The 16,598-nt window shown below is 50.7% G+C and overlaps 2 protein-coding genes across 3 annotated transcripts; both read right to left on the minus strand.

Moving 5' to 3' along the window:
* Positions 1 to 1,061: 1,061 nt before the first annotated feature.
* Positions 1,062 to 2,122, minus strand: H2BK1 (H2B.K variant histone 1). The gene is given in 4 exon segments (XM_031504154.2): positions 1,062 to 1,236; positions 1,238 to 1,326; positions 2,002 to 2,064; positions 2,066 to 2,122. Coding segments are annotated over 4 exon segments (384 nt in total).
* A 3,717-nt stretch (positions 2,123 to 5,839) lies between these two features.
* On the minus strand, positions 5,840 to 16,226 carry ABCF2 (ATP binding cassette subfamily F member 2). 2 transcript variants are annotated; one of them, XM_021538999.2, is made up of 15 exons: positions 16,209 to 16,226; positions 15,713 to 15,880; positions 13,288 to 13,500; positions 12,202 to 12,384; positions 11,721 to 11,892; positions 11,475 to 11,570; positions 10,342 to 10,444; positions 10,160 to 10,255; positions 9,940 to 10,059; positions 9,304 to 9,393; positions 8,972 to 9,082; positions 8,655 to 8,717; positions 8,056 to 8,184; positions 7,039 to 7,242; positions 5,840 to 6,452 (listed from the first exon to the last, which is right to left on the minus strand). In XM_021538999.2, exons 2-15 carry the CDS (start codon positions 15,864 to 15,866, stop codon positions 6,315 to 6,317), a joined length of 1,872 nt encoding a protein of 623 aa, XP_021394674.1. In that variant the 5' UTR covers positions 15,867 to 15,880; positions 16,209 to 16,226; the 3' UTR covers positions 5,840 to 6,314. The 2 variants fall into 2 exon arrangements, with proteins under 2 accessions (XP_021394674.1, XP_021394673.1); XM_021538998.2 differs by lacking the exon at positions 16,209 to 16,226 and adding an exon at positions 16,134 to 16,185.
* Between the last annotated feature and the right edge of the window lie 372 nt (positions 16,227 to 16,598).

Here is a 16,598-nt window from a genome sequence, read left to right on the forward strand (position 1 = left end):
CACACGTTTTCTTCACTCCACCACAGACCCTGAGGCAGCATCTCTGTGCAGGAATCCAGGACAGCCCCACACACCCCAAGAAGGTGCTGTGCTTACAGGGCAGCCAAGAACCTACCACAGGGTCACAGCTCTAGACACAACACTCAGCCCTGTGGTTGCCCAGGCTCCATGTGGACAGACAGAAGTACGCCCATGCTCCCTTCAGGGCCCTAGATCCCTCCTGTAAGAAGCACTTGGGGACACAAGGAAAGGCAGTGAGGGCCACTCACTAATATGAGGCAGAGCACAGGACACCCAGCCCTAGCCCAGTTTTAGAGCCTTGCAAGATAAAGTTCTCTTTAAAAGACACTGGAATTAAGTAGAGATGATGGCCACATGTCTAAAAAGAAAAGAGTACTGTTTTCCTGTCAGTGAAGATCATTTTGCTTCAATCTGCCTAGTCCAGAAAAGAAGAAAGTTTTCACCAGAAGGAAAAAAACAAACTAACAAAAAAACCCCTGACAAAACCCAAACTCAACAACATTAACAAAAATAATACACAAAAACAGCTAATAAGGAAAAGCTCTCATCCCCACAGCCTACCAGAAAAAAAACAAACAAAGAACAACAGCTTTGAAAATCATTTATAAACATTAGAAGAACCCTTTACCCAGTGCTAATTTCATCCTATTGACCCAGGGGGATTTAGCATCTATTCTGACCAGTATAAACTGATAATTTGAGCAGAAAGACCCACCACAGTTTGGAAGCAGTTGAAGAACAGCAGGAAAGTCAAAGGCAGCAGAAGTCTTCAGCAGTCAGGAACCTGAAAGCCATAGGAAGGAGTTTGGAGAACTGCAGAGAACCCACTATGCTTTCCATAATGACCCCAGCTTTGCCCAGGCATACCCTGTGGTCCCTGCTCTAGTTGCATATGTTTGTTTTCAGACAGCAGCTGTCCTTCCAGCCCTACCAAACAATCCCCATGGCTTAAACCGCCTCACAACTTGAGATGCAAAGATGAAAGACACGATCTCTATGCACTTTTTATTCGCAGGCAGACAACACAAGGCTTTGCTGTGTCAGTTGAGTAAGACCCAACACGTCTCCTGCAGGAGGAGGCAGCAGGCCCAGGCTGCTCTCAGCTGGTTGCTGTACTCAGTGAGGGCCTCGGTGCCCTCGGACACAGTGAGCCGGGCAGGCAGCAGCCACACGGCCATCTGCACCCGCAGCTGCTGACTGTGCCGGCCCAGGCGAGGCCTCGGTGGCCAGGTGCTCCAACACGTCATTGACAAAGGAGTTCGTGATGCTCATGGCCTTGGAGGAGATGGCCAGGTCGGGGTGCACCTGCCGGACAGCAGCTGGACACCAGCTCAGCCTCGCACACCCAGCAGCCTGGAGGGAGCGGTAGCTCCGCTCCCCAGCCCAGACAGGGCACTCTAACTCCAAAAGCACCTGCAGCTGCCACCCTAAGGGTTTCAAATCATGGGCCACGTTACACTCTGGAGAGGCTCCCATAATGCTAGAAGAGTTTTGGGATTGCACTGGCAGAAGCCTCCTCACAATCCCCATGGAAAACATGGCTGTGAGGGATGGAAATACTCCCGTCTCCAAGTCCTAGCTACAGGCTCATGCTGACAGCTGTGGCCTAAAAAACTCATGGCCACTTCCAAACATTCTCTCATCTCTACATCAAAAATAACCAGACATCTACTCACAGGGCCAGAAGCAACTATTTCTACTGTACTGACTTGTGTGAAATTACTTCTTTGGGCAGAGCTAAGCACCAGAGCTCATTCCCTCTAGGAAACACTTTCCGCTCTGGATCCATTGCTACTACCCCTAGAATCCACCCCCTCAATTCCTGAGCTTCACCATACCTGTACTTACACTGTTTCTTCTTTCCCCATCTCACTAGAAACCCAGATTTTTCTTCCTTGTTCTTTATAGTGCTAACATACAACAGGCAGAAGCTACTTTATGCACAAAACAATTTCTAGCAGAAAAGAAACATTTACTCACCTGCTTCAGTACTTTGTACACATAGACTGAAAATGCTTCCTTTCTCTTTGTCTTCTTCTTAGAGCTTTTTTTCCCCAGAAGCAACAGCATGACCATGTTTCTTCACAGGTTCTGAGCTCATCTTAACCTCCAAAAGAACAGCCAACAAGTGCTGTGAGGCTGGTTATATAGCACAGGCAGCAAGACCTAACCTGCCTCAGCTGCAGCTCCCAAGAAGCAGGACAAGTACACACGTGTGGCTGATGATTCCACTTTGCACTAAATGAAAAGCAGCTGGCCTGAGAGGAGCTTGGAAGCGACAGATCCAATTAGACTTTCAGACCTGACAAGTTTGAGAGTAACCAGGGCAAAGAGGGACAAGAGCCGAAGCATCTGATTTACAGGGGACATAATTACCAGACAAGAGCCATTCCCAGGTCCAAAAGGAGTTTGGTGAAAGGACGGATCTTGCTTTGGTACAAGTCTATGAACTGGAGTACTCAGGGTATTCCAGAATCAAATGGAATCATATCTGTTCTATGGAACAGGTAATGCCATCAGGGGAAACCCAGTAATTGCAGGAAGCATTGGTCTAGAGATGAAACGATGGCACTGTAAACATACTACCAGCCAAATTTCCATGGTACCTAGCCTGCTCTTGGGATCCCCCTGCTGCACACAACAGGGCCTGGAATGTCAGGAGTGGGGCAGTGGAAAGCTGACACCCCAAGTGTGGCTTTGACCTGTCTTGGAAACCAGTCATTACACTGAGGGTAATCGTGACACAGGAATTAGGTTTAGCTGGGAAAAATGTGCAGCAGCACAGCAGAGACATGGACAAAACAGAGTTTTCTGTACTTTGGAGAGAAAAGGAGGCCTTTCAGCAGACACCACTACAGCCATTTCATAAAAGAGTGATGCCAGTATGCTTCTATAGTGGGGGAACACACCTTTGGTGGGGGTGTCTGTGCTGACATGTGGAATCTCCTGCTCAGGTACACACATCATACTGGCACATCCTGAGCAAATCACATCTTCCAGAGAGTGAGCTCGGGAGCCCTACGCATCAGGCAGTGATTCTGCTACAGCTTGTGCAGCCCTCGGTGTTTCACTGAATTGTTTTGTTCTCAGCCTATCTCCATGGGGAGGCACCTGACCCCCTTCCCCTAGTGCAGTAACTGTCACAGTGACAAGGGCAGTCAGTGCCACAGCGGGGTTCTTGCTCCCAGAAACCGAAACACTAGTGATCAGGCAGTACAGGCTGGAACGGTCATGTCAGTGCATTTGTGAAGGAGAGTGGGCTTGTGAAGATATGTGGCAGTGGGATCCTCTTAAACAGGAGTGACTGATACTAGCAGTGAGGAGCAGGGGACATCGCCACTTGTGCTTCGTAAGGGGCCCTGTGTTGTCAAGGAACAGTCCAGGCTCCCCCCTCAGAGGGACATTCTGCCACCCTCCTCGCCATGGGAGCTGTGTTTCCTTGCTCTCAGCACACAGGGAGGGATTCTCGTGCTGAAGAAGCTGAGGGCTGTTGTATCCCTCCTTAGCTGCCACCCTGTTTGTGATCCACAACATTACACAGTGATGGACACCCAGCTGTCTTTTCTGAAAAAAACCCATTTAGTTGGAAGGGAGCCCGTTGGTGGAGGAACAGCAGCTGGTCACTCAGCGTTAGGCACAGGAAGCCTTTACACATCGAGGATGGAGGCTCCTCCACTGAGCACTACAGTCAGCTCTGAACCCTCAGGTCTGGAGAATTACCATCTGCTTCCCTAGACTGCATGTGCTAGAGGCTGCACACGCTGCTGTGCTAGGCCTGCCTCAAGCTGCTGCTGGTTTTTTGGTGTATGGACCTACTGCAGCACACACACAAGGGAATCCCACAAGCCTGCACCTGCCACCTCTGGCTGTGAGAGCCAACCTTTCTTTTGGATAACAGGCAAGTGTGACTGTGCAGGCGCTGGGTCACTTCTTTTACAGAAATGACCATCCTAGCACCTAAGGAGCAATTCTTGTAATTTATTGATAGTTTTGCTTTTCTGCAAAACCAGAAAATTCTCAGCTGAAACAGCTTGAAGTGGCACTGCCTCAGTGTGTTGCCGTCTCCGAGATTAGTGCTCCAGGACATGTCTGCCACAGCTGCTTCAGCACAGCCCAACAAACTGTCACCAAGAAACATAGGTTAAATCAAGGCTGTTAAAGCACATTTATGGATTCCATATTACAAGCCCTGGCCTACTGTGACCCTTAGTGCAGCTACAGCTGCTTTTGCTTCAAACATGTACCTGTGGCCCTTGTTTATAGATCTGAGACATATCTGCATCTGGGAAGTTCCTCTCTCTTTGCAGCAGCAGATAGGTAACAGTGCTCTTCTTGGCTCCATGAGCTACGACAGTGCTGCAACTACTGCCCTTCATGCTGGCTGTCATCCTAGCATCCCCCGGCCATTCTTGGGATTTACCCATCCCAAAGAACTCCGTGTAAGATTGTATCCTCCATTTATTACCGCAAATCTGAAATTTAGTGAAATGAATTGTTGTCAAATCTTTGGTAAGGAAAATAAGTGTAGGACAAATAGCTCTAGCTTCAGTAAGGACTGTGACCTCACCATTCTCAGAGCCACTTCACAACCACTTCCAACTCACCAACACTTCCTACAACTTAGAGAGCAGAACAAACAGACCTGCATTAAACTCTAATTGTTTAACTTGCGACCCATCAGTTTTTTCAGAAATCACTTCCCTGCAAGTTTTCACACCCTCGCTCTGGTAACTTCCATGTCCTCCACTGTGAGATATTCATCCAGGTGACATTTACTGCCATCTAGACCTTTCTGCTGAACTAACTTGGAAGCACTTCTACTAACTGGCATTATTTTCCTAGAAAACATATTATTTTTCTCCTCTCAGGTCGTTGCCAGAACTGGTGAAAAACCTGAAGGGTCCTATTTGATCTACTGAAAGCAGCTCACATTATGACATTTGTCCTATGGATGATACTCAGTGCTTCCACAGCAGCAGCCACGACTTTGATGAGCCCTTTGGGAAAGAAGTTGTGCATGAGAGCACAACTCCTTTGTTTGTCCTTACCTTCCATTCACCCAGGCACTTGTGCTGCCACATGGGCTGCTGGGCTACATGAGCCTCTTCTGTGATGAGTGCTGTCACTCTCATGTGCCAGAAATAATTAAAATGATGACTCATGATCAAAAAAAGCTATTAGGTTCAATTTGCTACCTACCTTTCTCTTTAGTGCCCTTTATTCTAGTACTAAATTAAAAATGTATTTTATTCAAGCTTCTGTGGCTCAGGGTGAGATCTGAACACCAACTTTTCCAAAAATCTGTTATTGAGAACAAAAATAACAACTAGACTTCAGTTGATTAGTCTTTACTTAAACCTGCAAGGAACAAGAAACTAATTCAGAGTCCAAAATTCCTATATTATTCAATCGTATTAAGAGAATTCAAGGTGAAGTAAAACGCCACAACTGAGCCCGTGTGCTTGTAAGAACACACGCTGGTATTCCACAGATCTATGTTCTGTCTCTAACAATGATCTTCAGAACACTTTCAAGTTGTGTCCGCCACTTTCTGCAACAGAGGCACCCATGGCCTGTTCTGTGAATCGCTGGAGATGCAGTGCTCAGTCTGGCTGAGCAGAGGTGCCCCAGGTACGAGGACCCTGCTCGGTGCCTCCACAGCTCAGTGCTCACCACTTCACATCTCTCAAGTTCTGGCCACAGCTTTGGTTGTACTGAGGAACTGAGCACTTAGCAGGAAGGGCTGATCTCAAAGCTCAGAACCTGCTGACTCACCCCAGCACAACCCAACTACCACGGCTCACAAAACAAGACAAGATTGTTTTTTTCTCTTTATTGACTGATGGATTCTCAGGCAGATCTGTTAATTACACTGTTAAATAATAGTTAAAAACAAACCAAGGCCAGAGGAGTTTGAAGTGAAGTATCTAAACTGAAGCAGAAATTGGGAAGGAAAAGGCAGGAGAAGCTGGGCTGGGGTCTCCACTTGTGTATCACTGCAGCTCGGACACCCCGATGGCCACTGCTGTGACCCCAAGCCAACAGATTCCAAGGCTTGGCTCAGATGGGACATTGTCTAAATAAGGACACAGTTGCCCATACGTAGCCAGATCAGAAGAGAACAGCTCTGTCCAAACATAGAGGTGCGAGGCAAGTCGAGGGGAAGCAGTATTGCAGCAATCCTAGAACACAGGCGGAGGAGCAGCAGCTCTGCTCCCGCTGGCACCGGCGGGCAGGTGAGTGGCGTGGCCACCGCCAGCCCCACGGAGAGCACGGCCTGGGGGCTCCTCAGCTCACACGTTGTGGGTCCGTTTGGTGAGCTGCGGGTCCTCATCCACCAGCTTCGACTTGAGATGCTCCTTGTAGGCAAGGATGTCCCCTTGCCACTTGGTGATTGTCTGCTTCTCACAGACCCAGATTTCCTGTGCAACCTGAGAGCAAACACAACGAGGAGGAGGAGGAGAGAGGCTTGCAGTACAAATTTTTACAATCTTACCAAAATTATAAAGGTAACTAAAAATTATTCTCTGAAGTCTGGCAAGAAAGGTTTGGTAACTTTCACATTTAGACTACCAAAGAAAAGTATCTACAGGGAAACATCTTCCCTGGTGTTTATCACATAGTCCTAGGCCCCCTCTGTATTTCCGGTTTTGTTCATGGACTAAGATGAAAAGCCTTTCTTGCTAAATTGGTAACTGCAACGAAAGTAGTTCCTGACCTGAACTACTTGGATCTATAACAGTGAAAAATAAAATCATACCTGAACTTGCAGCCAAAGCTATGGTGGATAGATCAGCACTTCACGTTTGTGGTGGTTTTTATTTTATTTAAAGTACCTAATGTTTTCCTGGGCTAGCTCAGCAATTGTTTAACATGAACACAGTAAGGGAATTGCAATTTTTTTTTTCACTCGTCCCATCTTTTTGGGATGAATAAGAGCCAGTCAGTTGAAAACACCTTGTTTTAATGACTAAAATGTTAGAAAGGTGCTCCGGCAAAACTCACAAGTGTCCTTACCTGTTGGATGAGTCTGAAGTCATGGCTGACAAGCATCATTCCTCCCTCAAACTCATTGATAGCATCTGCCAGTGCATCTATAGTTTCTATGTCCAGGTGGTTGGTGGGTTCATCCAGGAAGAGCATATGAGGGTTCTGCCAGGCCAGCCAGGCAAAGCACACACGGCACTTCTGTCCATCAGAGAGGTTCCTGATGGGGCTCACCTGCCCAACACACACATGGCTTGCAGCTCTGCAGTGACCTGGCAGCCTTCCACCCTGACCCAAACCATTTGGGCCTGCCCTGGGCTCCCCGCAGCTCCATGACACAAGAAGACAAATGCTCAGTTAGCCTTATACCTACATCAACCTTCTCCCACCCAGGGAAGAAGGGAATTCCAAGGATTTCTGAAGGACTGTACACAGCAAGGCCCAGCTTGTACCAAAGCTGTGTAAGGACAGTTAATTGGTCTGACTGGTATTCACTTACACAACAATCAAACTACTCTCAACTTCTGCAGTGATAAATGGGCAAAACCAACGTTGAACTGCAGCAATGTGGACAACTGTCACACACAGGATGTGTCACATACAGGAGCATGTCATGCTTGCACTTAGAGCACCACAGGTGAGCCCACTCTTGTCTGAACCAAGTGGACCCTACAAACAGCTGAGAATCTTCTAGCACTTCTGCCTGGTACTCATATTGGAAATAAGAGAGAAGCAAAATAGTTCAAATTATAATTAAAACATGCTCAGGTCTAGCACTATACCAGAACTTGCTTTCTTTTCACCTGGAATCTGAGGGAGTCGCCCTTTCCAACCCACACACTGCTGTGATCCAAAGAAAGTTCCCATGAGCATTGAGTTATTTTTTTTTCTCCAATTTCAAAAGGAGAGATGGAAAAAGCATTTTGATACTGTGGTGTGGCATGCTGCATACTGTATCACACTGTCAGGTATCAGCAGAGTAACAGAAAACACAGAACCTCTACTCCCCTAAGGAACAAAAAGCAAACCTCAACAGCTCATACTCACCTGCTGCTTCCCTGTCAAACCGTATCTGCCAATGATTTTCCTCATCTCCTCCTTCTCCTTGATCTCTGGGTAGCATTTCAGCATGTACTCTAATGGTGAGAGGTCTAAGTCCAACTGCTCTTGCAAGTGCTGACAGAGAAGAAAAGTCAGCTTCAGGCTGTGCAGGCCAACCACTTCATGGCCCTAAGCACTACCCCCCTTGCACACCTCTGGTACCAGGTGAGCAGCAGAACACATGAGCCAATAATCCCACCCGCAGGACAGCCTCTATGTTGAACTAATATTAGGGAATAATTTCCATTTCAGGAACAGGAGTGCTGCTTCAGAACAGAAGGCTTGTTCACCACCAAACACAAGGCAAGCAGGCAACCTGTCATAGCAGGTGGGAGACTGAACAGGAAGGACCACAGCCAGCCTCTTTGCAGGGTAAGAACACGAACTGGAGCCCATTCCATGGAGCAGTTCCTTCCCCCATCTCCAGACACAGAAAGGCAGCACTGCGAGAGGCCTTAGAAGCAGAACTAGAGGGGCAAGGTTCCCCATTCCTGACAGCCTTTTCCTCAGCATTCCCTGTCACTGGGGGCTGCTGTAGGGAGTACCTGGTGGTATCTACCGATCTTCACATGCGAGTGCTTGCGAATCATCCCATCTGTGGGCAGCAGCTAGAAGGAAAAGATAAAAATCATTTCACCAGGAAAGCTCTCCTCTTGTAGTATGCCAGAAATACAGAATCCAGCCATCTCCAGTCTGGCACAGGGGAGACAGTCTGAACAGGTAACATGAGAGAAAAAGCCTTATGTTTCAACAAGACCACAGGACTTGTAAGGCCTGACCAGGGTGTTCTGGCAAACAAGTGCACTTTGTTGAAGACTATCCCAAAAGTAAAGGCCCAGAGCAGACAATGCACAGAGCAAACCTCTCCTGTGAGCAGTTTCAGCAGGGTTGACTTTCCAGCTCCATTGGGTCCAACAAGAGCTACACGAGTATCCAGGTCAATCCCAAACTCCAGGTTATTATAGATCCATGGCTGCGAACCACAAAAAATACATTATGCCTTTTCAGTACTCTCCAGAACCTCCCTGCTGCACCTGTAATGCTCTGTCCCCAGCAGGCCCAGCATTAGCACTGCCAAGAACTTTGCTTAATTAGTCATACACTGCAGCCCCCTCAGAAGCTCAGCCAAAAGTCTCCCACTCCCAAACAAGGCAGCAATACAAGTGATCTCTGTATGCACACTCTCATACTCACCCCATCCTTGGTGTATCTGAAGCTGACATTTTGCACCATGATGACAGGAGGGGGAATTTTCCCACAGGGTGGAAAGTAGAATGATAAAGTCTGTTAACACAGAATATCCACCTGTGAGACACCCAGATCATGGATAGCCAGTCATTCCAGTATAACCGTGCCTCACTACCAACATTAGCTGTAGACCACGGCACCAGACTGTGATTTTTTATAAGCCCTACTAGCAGCTCACTCAGATTTATTCTGATGAGCTGCTTGCAAGCTCATATGCTGGCTAACAAATCCCAATTTATTTTCCTGTGAAACAAATGTGGGTTTGTACTCTTTATACAAGTAAAAGCTGCACCGAGCATCCTCTCCAATCTCTTATGAGCTCTAGGCATTCCTTTCTGATTTCTGTATCTGCAAAATAGCCTTATTGATAAGACAACTCCACTCCCCTCGCCTAGAAAATTCCTCCTTCTCATTGCTCAGCATTACTCCATCCTGAGTACAGGGATACCTGGCATCAAGGAGGGGTATCTTGTTCTTGCTGCTAGCTGTCAGCCATTCCTGCTGCCTGCTGGAGACCCTTCTACTCCTGTAGTCCACGTTTCAAATACAGATCTCTAGATGCAATCCCATGTCTGATCCTACCTTATCATTCACAACTCTCTCTGTCAAGCCAGAAGCCATCATTTTTTGAAGGGTCTTCTCCTTGCTCTGAGCTTGCCTGGCCAGCTTCGCACTACCATGGCCAAATCGTGCAATGTAATTCTGCAAAAAGAGTTAGCCAAAAGCCTCAGTGATAAGGCTGATGAGGGGCAGGGATGTCCACTCAAAGGGTAGGAGGATGCTCATGCAGCTAAGCAGGTACCTTCATATGAGCAATCTGATCTTGCTCCCAGTGGAATCGCTTCATTTGATTTTCTTCTAGTTCTAAGCGTGTCTTTACATACTGATCATAATTTCCCTGGAAAAAGAGCATGGAACATAAGATGTGTACAGAGAACAGCCCCTGTTTCTGCTCTCTGGTCACATGGGGCTCCATCCACTCACCGTGTAGTACTTAAGTTTGCGGTTGTGCATGTGGATGATGTTGGTGCAGACACCATTCAGGAAGTCCTGGGAGTGGGATATCAGCACAAGAATCCGCTTGAACCTGTGGCACCATATAAGTTATTAGAGGCTAAATTAGGAAAAGAAATCCTGTTTGTTGGCCCTGATGGTGAAAAAGGCTTTATATGCATGCTCTGGGAAATCGGCAGTAAAGCAGCTACAACCAACTGCAGTGAGTAAATCCTGCCAGCAGTTTTCACTGTAGTAAAACACCCTGCACTATTAAATAGTCTTTGCCTGTTATCACGAAAAGCCCAGAGCTGGCTGCCTTTGAGGCAAGTGACTCGTGTCAGATGCAGCTGACTCCACTGGCATCACGTTTCTAAGAAGCTTCAACCTTTGCTGCTTACTTTCCCCTCAGTACAGACTCCCATCCATATGCACACTGCATCTGGCTCTGCTCCAAATCCATACAAGGAGGGCTTAAAGCTTCCCCAAAAGAGGTTCAAAGTTCTTTTCTAAAGCACCTCACTTCTAAAGCAATGATGCAAAAGTTCAACTGACAGAGCTGATGGGAAAACCTCTGCAAAGACAAAGCCCTTCTCACTATACAGTTCTTTTAATGCATACCCCAAAACCTGAGCTTCCTAACTGTTCCTAAGCTTTTTGCCTTACACCTTAATGTTTTACCTTTGTTATGAAAACCAGGCACCTCACACACTAGCACAAGATGAAACCAATACACTCAGATACTACAGTTCTGTGAAAACAGAGAAATGGTGGAGAGGCAGCTCATACTATGAGTACCGTACATAAATGCTGGTACACAGGCTGCCAAGGCCTGCTCCTGCCTTTCAAGGAAGCACCTTTAACCTGGTAGTACAAACCAGTATTTCTCATTTCTTCAGCACCAGGAGACAGGAAGCTGAACTGAATTCTTTACCCTTGCATCAAAGAATCTCACACAGCAGCCAGCAGAAGGTGTCACTGGTACTGCAATGGAATTTTGCACCCACAAGGACTATACAGTTACTCCTGCAGAACTTGCTTACGTGCTGACAAGATGTTCATGCTCACATGCTGACAAGCAGAAAAGCACAACCCACAGAAGCAGCAAATCCCTCCATGCTTACGTTTTCAGCTCTTCCTCCAACCACACACAGGCATCCAGGTCAAGGTGGTTTGTGGGCTCATCGAGCAGCAGCATGAAAGGCCGAATGAAGAGCGCTCTGCAAGGACAGGGGAGATGACAGCACAGGGTAAGTGTAGGTAACCCAAAGCCTCTCAACCCTGCCCTGAGTTCTCAGAACTGTCTGTGACTCTGCAGTCACAAGCAGGCACACATTCTCACAGGAGGCAGGCAGCACTATTCCACTCACCTGGCAAGGGCCACCCTCATTCGCCAGCCACCACTGAAGTCCTTCAGCTTCTTCCTCTGCATGGCCGGCGTGAACCCCAAGCCATGAAGGATACGTGAGGCTCGTGCTTCTGCCTTATCAGCATCCAGCTCCTCCAGGCGTTCATATAACTCCAGGAGTTTCTCACATTCCGCTGAAAAAGAGCCTGCTGGTCAGCACCTCTGAACACAAAGGGCTCTCAGCTGCACTGCTGCACAGCTGGGAAACCCCACAGTCCCTCTGCTTTATTCCTGTTTAGCTCCCTCCATATCCAAGCCTGAGACACTTCTAAAGATGCTGCAAGGAATAATTCATCCAAAGAAGTGTCATCCGTGCCCGTTAGTACAGGGCGGCTGGGGGAAACAGTTACCACAACACGTGAAAACTTCCCCAAGGAACCCAAATTTTCCTTGGTAGGGAAGGATATGGAGGAAATGTCCCTTGGGACTTCAAGAAGCTTTACCATCTTCATGAGCTAAACGTTCCGCTTCTCGCTCCAACATGGCCCTCTCTGTATCCACTTCCATCACACACTGCAGAGGGGTCTTGTCACTGGGAGGCATCTCTCGGGTCAGGTGATAGATGTCAATGTGCTCTGGGATGGGCACTTCTCGCTTCCCAATAGCTGACAAAAGCATGGATTTCCCTGTGTGCAGATAATCACAATCACTGGATTCAGTGAGATACAACATCACAGTGAAACAGACAAGATACACTCAGATCCCACTGTTATTTCTCTCCAACCTCAGAAAATCCTGAAGAAATTTTGTCCCCAAGAGGACAGAAGAACTTGAGGCACAGCAGAGCCCACTGCCTCGGTAGGACGGGCCGCCGTCCTAGCTAAGGCTCACCACCCCAGGGACAGGACTGAGACATGAAGAAGCTTTTTGGAAATCCCTGCACTTCAGCCCTTGCCCACATTTGGGAAACTTTATCCCTGTTGTTGTTTCTGCTGTCTAACCAGGTCTGACAGCTGGTATCAGGATCCCAGATTCCGAAGACTTCTAACATAGAGGAAAGTAATGCACTCGTCCCTAAACAACCTGGGTTTTCCTGAAACTTAAATGAGGTGGTCACTCTTACTAGCACCTCTCTAATCACACCCATATGCTGCATCTCCCAGTGTAGCATCACTTTCTCCAGGGACTGTACAGTTGTTTTCCTAGTTGGGCCAAACCACACATTTTCTATTTCTCCACATAGTACAAGTTCTTTGACCAACACCCATCAGCATTGAGTTTACTGGCTCTAATCAGGTAAACAGGAATCAGGCAGATTAACAGATCCCAGACAACTCACCCAACTCTCCACAGAAACAAGATCAAAAGCACAGTCCAAATCTAGAATGCAATCTCAGACTTCTACCAGCAATCTTAGTAATTCCCCTCCCGGCTGGAGATATGGGAGAACAGAAACTGCTGCGTCCCAGCCATGTCTGTCTAACAGCCCTCCTTCTGGTTTCCAGCACTTCCCACCTGCACCTGCCCAGCTTCTCAGCAGAGACACCTTTACCAAGTTCCAGAGAGCCATGTGCTTCCCCTCAGCTTACCAATCCCATTGAGTCCAATCAGGCCATAGCGTCTCCCAGAGTTCAGCTCCAGTTTGGTGTCACTCAGCAGCTCCTGGCCATGAAAGGTCAGTGAGAGGTTGATGATATGCACATCAGTGCTGTTGGGGTGGGAGGCCAGCACTCCTGTCACGGCTCGGGCAGCAGCTTTCTTTAACTCAAAATCCTCCAGCTCCTTTGTAAGAGCATCCACCTCTATATGTAGAGAAGACCAGAAGTGTTACTGATTTACAAACACAAGCGAAGCCATAAGCCTCTGCACTAAAAGGCCCAGGACCACAAAAACAACTCCCCTTTCTACGGAAGAGTTAAGGAGACAAGGACACAATGACACTCAGCTTTTCAGCTTAGCAGGAGAATACATATGGTCTAGTAGGATCCTCCATCAGCTAAATATCTAAATGTCATCTAAACAAAATAGGACCATCAGAATTAAGTGACCAGCCACACCAGTGAACCATTTTCTGAACGTGATGGGACTAACTCCCCTTGCAAGAAAGACTAGACTAGGAATACAGTGTACAAAGTATTGCCTGCAAGTGAAAGAAAAAGCTTGGCCAGAAAATTAATTGACTAGAAAATAAACAAACGGAAAACTGAGAATAGAGAAGTGGCAGCAGCATTGAAACAGACCCTACTAATTTTCTGAGAAGCTACAATACCCATCTGCATGTTCCCTCTTTCCTCCTACAGTACAAGAAAATCATGGGATCACAGAATCCTAAAATGGTTTGGGTTACATCTTCCAGAGCATTTAACTCCAAACATGCTGCCATGGCTAGGGACACGTTTCACTAGAGCAGGTTGCTCCAAGCCCTGTCCAACCTGGCCCTGGACACTTCTACAAATGGGGCAGCCACAGCTTCTCTGGGCTGCCTGTGCCAGAGACTCACTGCCATCCTTCCTGTGATGCTGACCTTCTGTCACAGGCCGACTTCACTCCCCAGTGAGAGATGTTATCCTTTGAAGCAGCCAATAGCACTGGGGATCCTGGCAGGCAGACCTGATTTCTGACTGTGCCAGTGCAGAAGGACACCCTGGTTGTCAGCATCCAGCACTCCTGGCAAAATAACTCACTCTGCAAAATCACTATTTTACACCATGGCAAATGTGCCTTAGCCGAGGAGCAAAAAAATGTCACTGACACTGATATAGGACCCCTTAGGGCAATGCCACAGAGCAGTGACAACAACGAATGAAACAGGTGAGCAAAAATGGGTAAGGGAATGTTACTCCGATGCATAAATAGCTCAGTAAGAAATATGCCGGTATCGACCTAGAATCACATGATCTGCTGAGCCGGAAGGGACTCACGAGGATCCGGGATCCCAGGTCCCGGCCCTGCAGACACCCGGCCATGCCCTCCTGTACCCGAGAGCGCTGCCCAAAGGCTCCCGAGCGGCGGCAGAGCCGGGGCCGCTCCCGGAGGAGCCCGCTCGGTGCGGCATGCAAATGAGCCCGGCGGAGGCCGCCGATTGGCCGCCTCGGACCGGGCCGTACCCGCGCGCGCCGGGGCCGCCCGGAGCCGCGCCGGGGCCGCCCGGAGCCGCGCCGGGGCCGCCCGGAGCCGCGCCGGGGCCGCCCGGAGCCGCGCCGGGGCCGCCCGGAGCCGCGCCGGGGCCGCCCGGAGCCGCGCCGGGGCCGCCCGGAGCCGCCCGGCCGCCCTCCTCCTCCGAGAGCAGCCCTGCCGGCCCCCGGGCTCCGTGCCACGCACCGACTGCCTCTTGGCACAGTGCACCGCGGGCTGCGCCTGAAAGAACCTCGCGGGCTGCCCGGTGAGCTAAAGGAAGGCCCAAAAATAAACTCTCTTTAAGCGTTACCAGCCCTATTCCCTTTAGAACCAACAGCTCCCTGCGGCAAAGCCTCTCTCTTTAACAGGCACAAAACCTCTTTTAGAGGCAGGCTCTTAGTTTCTGCAAGCCAGGTACGTCTCAAGAGAAACAGGTGAGCAGAGAATCACAGCAAACAGCAGTAAGGGAATTAATTCCGACGCTACGGTGGTTTCTGCAGCAGCAAAGAAAACTCCACACAAAAGGAAAACCCAAGAAACCCCAAACAGGTCCGGGCATCAAGCAGCAGAACATAGGGACAGTGTCTGAGACGGGGGAGAACACCATTAGCCCGTCCACCTTCACACTGCCATGCCTCAAGCGGGGGCCAACGGGCATCCTTCACACACACGGCCCGTGCGGAGCCCCGCGGGTGTCCTGCTGCCCCAGCGCGGAGCTGTCCCGGCGGCAGCCACCGCAGCCGCCCGGCTCCGCGCAGCCCGTGCCCGAGTGCTTCATCAGAACATCAACGTCGCGGTTCGGAGCCCGGGACACAGCCGAGCGCACACGGGCGGCCGGGAACGGCGCCGCCAGGGCTGGGACACGCGGGGCAGACACGGGACCAGACAGCTTCTCACCTGGTAGCACCGTCCCGTTGGCCTCCGGGGACCGGACTTCCTGCGGCTCCGTCCCGGCATCACCGTTCTCGTCCGGGACCCGGCGCGGCCGCTGCCGGGCCTTGGCCGCCTCCTTCTTCTTGGCCGCCTTCTTCTTGGCCAGGTCGGAGGGCATGGCGCGGGTGGGAGCTACGCCAGAGGGGGCGACAGGCGCCGTTAGGCCGCGCCGATCCGGCCCGGCCCGGCCCGGGTCGCCCCGCCTCTGCTCCCCGGCCCGGAGCACACGGCGCCGCCGGCTCCCACCGAGCGTTCCCGCCCGCCTGCCGGGCTGGCCGCGCCGCGCCGCACCGCACCGCGCCGCGCCGCGCCACCCACCCCGGCCCGGCCCGGCCCGGCCCGGCCCCGCCGCTCCCCGCTCTTGGCTCCCCGGGCCCGCCCGCACCGGCCGCTCGCGCTTTCCTTCTGTCGCAACAGCCCCGCCGCGACCGCGTGCGAGCGCCCCGCCCCCTCGGCTCACCGGCCAATCGCAGCGCGGAGCGTCACCGGCGCCGGGCGGCGCGCGGCCCTCGGCAGCGCGGTCCGCACGGCCGCCGCGCCTCCCGGCCTGCCGCGCGCCGGCTCGGCCCCGCCCCGCACGTTACCATAGAGGCGGCGGCGGCGGCGCGGGCCAGAGCGGCCGGCAGGCAGCAGCGAGCGCGGCGGAAGCGGAAGCGCGCGGGGTGATGTGGCGGGTGAGGTGGGGGCGGCGGCGGAGTGCGGCCGGGCTGCAGCCGCCGTCACTGCCCGCGCCCCCGTCCCGGTGCTGCGGCCCGCGCTCCGTCCCGTCACCGGTCTGCGGGTAACAGCGCCCTGGGGCCGCCGTCCGGCGGCACCGCTACCGCCCGCGCGCCCCGCGCCCGCCATGTCC

Source organism: Lonchura striata, chromosome 1, assembly GCF_046129695.1.
Source record: "Lonchura striata isolate bLonStr1 chromosome 1, bLonStr1.mat, whole genome shotgun sequence".
Taxonomy (NCBI): Eukaryota; Metazoa; Chordata; class Aves; order Passeriformes; family Estrildidae; genus Lonchura; species Lonchura striata.

What these genes read in the sequence shown, in the direction of transcription:
- ABCF2 (XM_021538999.2), bottom strand. Translation starts at nt 15,866, where the DNA reads ATGCCCTCCGACCTGGCCAAGAAGAAGGCGGCCAAGAAGAAGGAGGCG. An exon ending in GCAAACTTAAGTACTACACG is followed by an intron (nt 10,256 to 10,341) that starts GTGAGTGGATGG and finishes CTCTTTTTCCAG; the next exon opens with GGAAATTATGATCAGTATGT. An exon ending in AGATCGGTAGATACCACCAG is followed by an intron (nt 8,185 to 8,654) that starts GTACTCCCTACA and finishes CTTCTCTGTCAG; the next exon opens with CACTTGCAAGAGCAGTTGGA.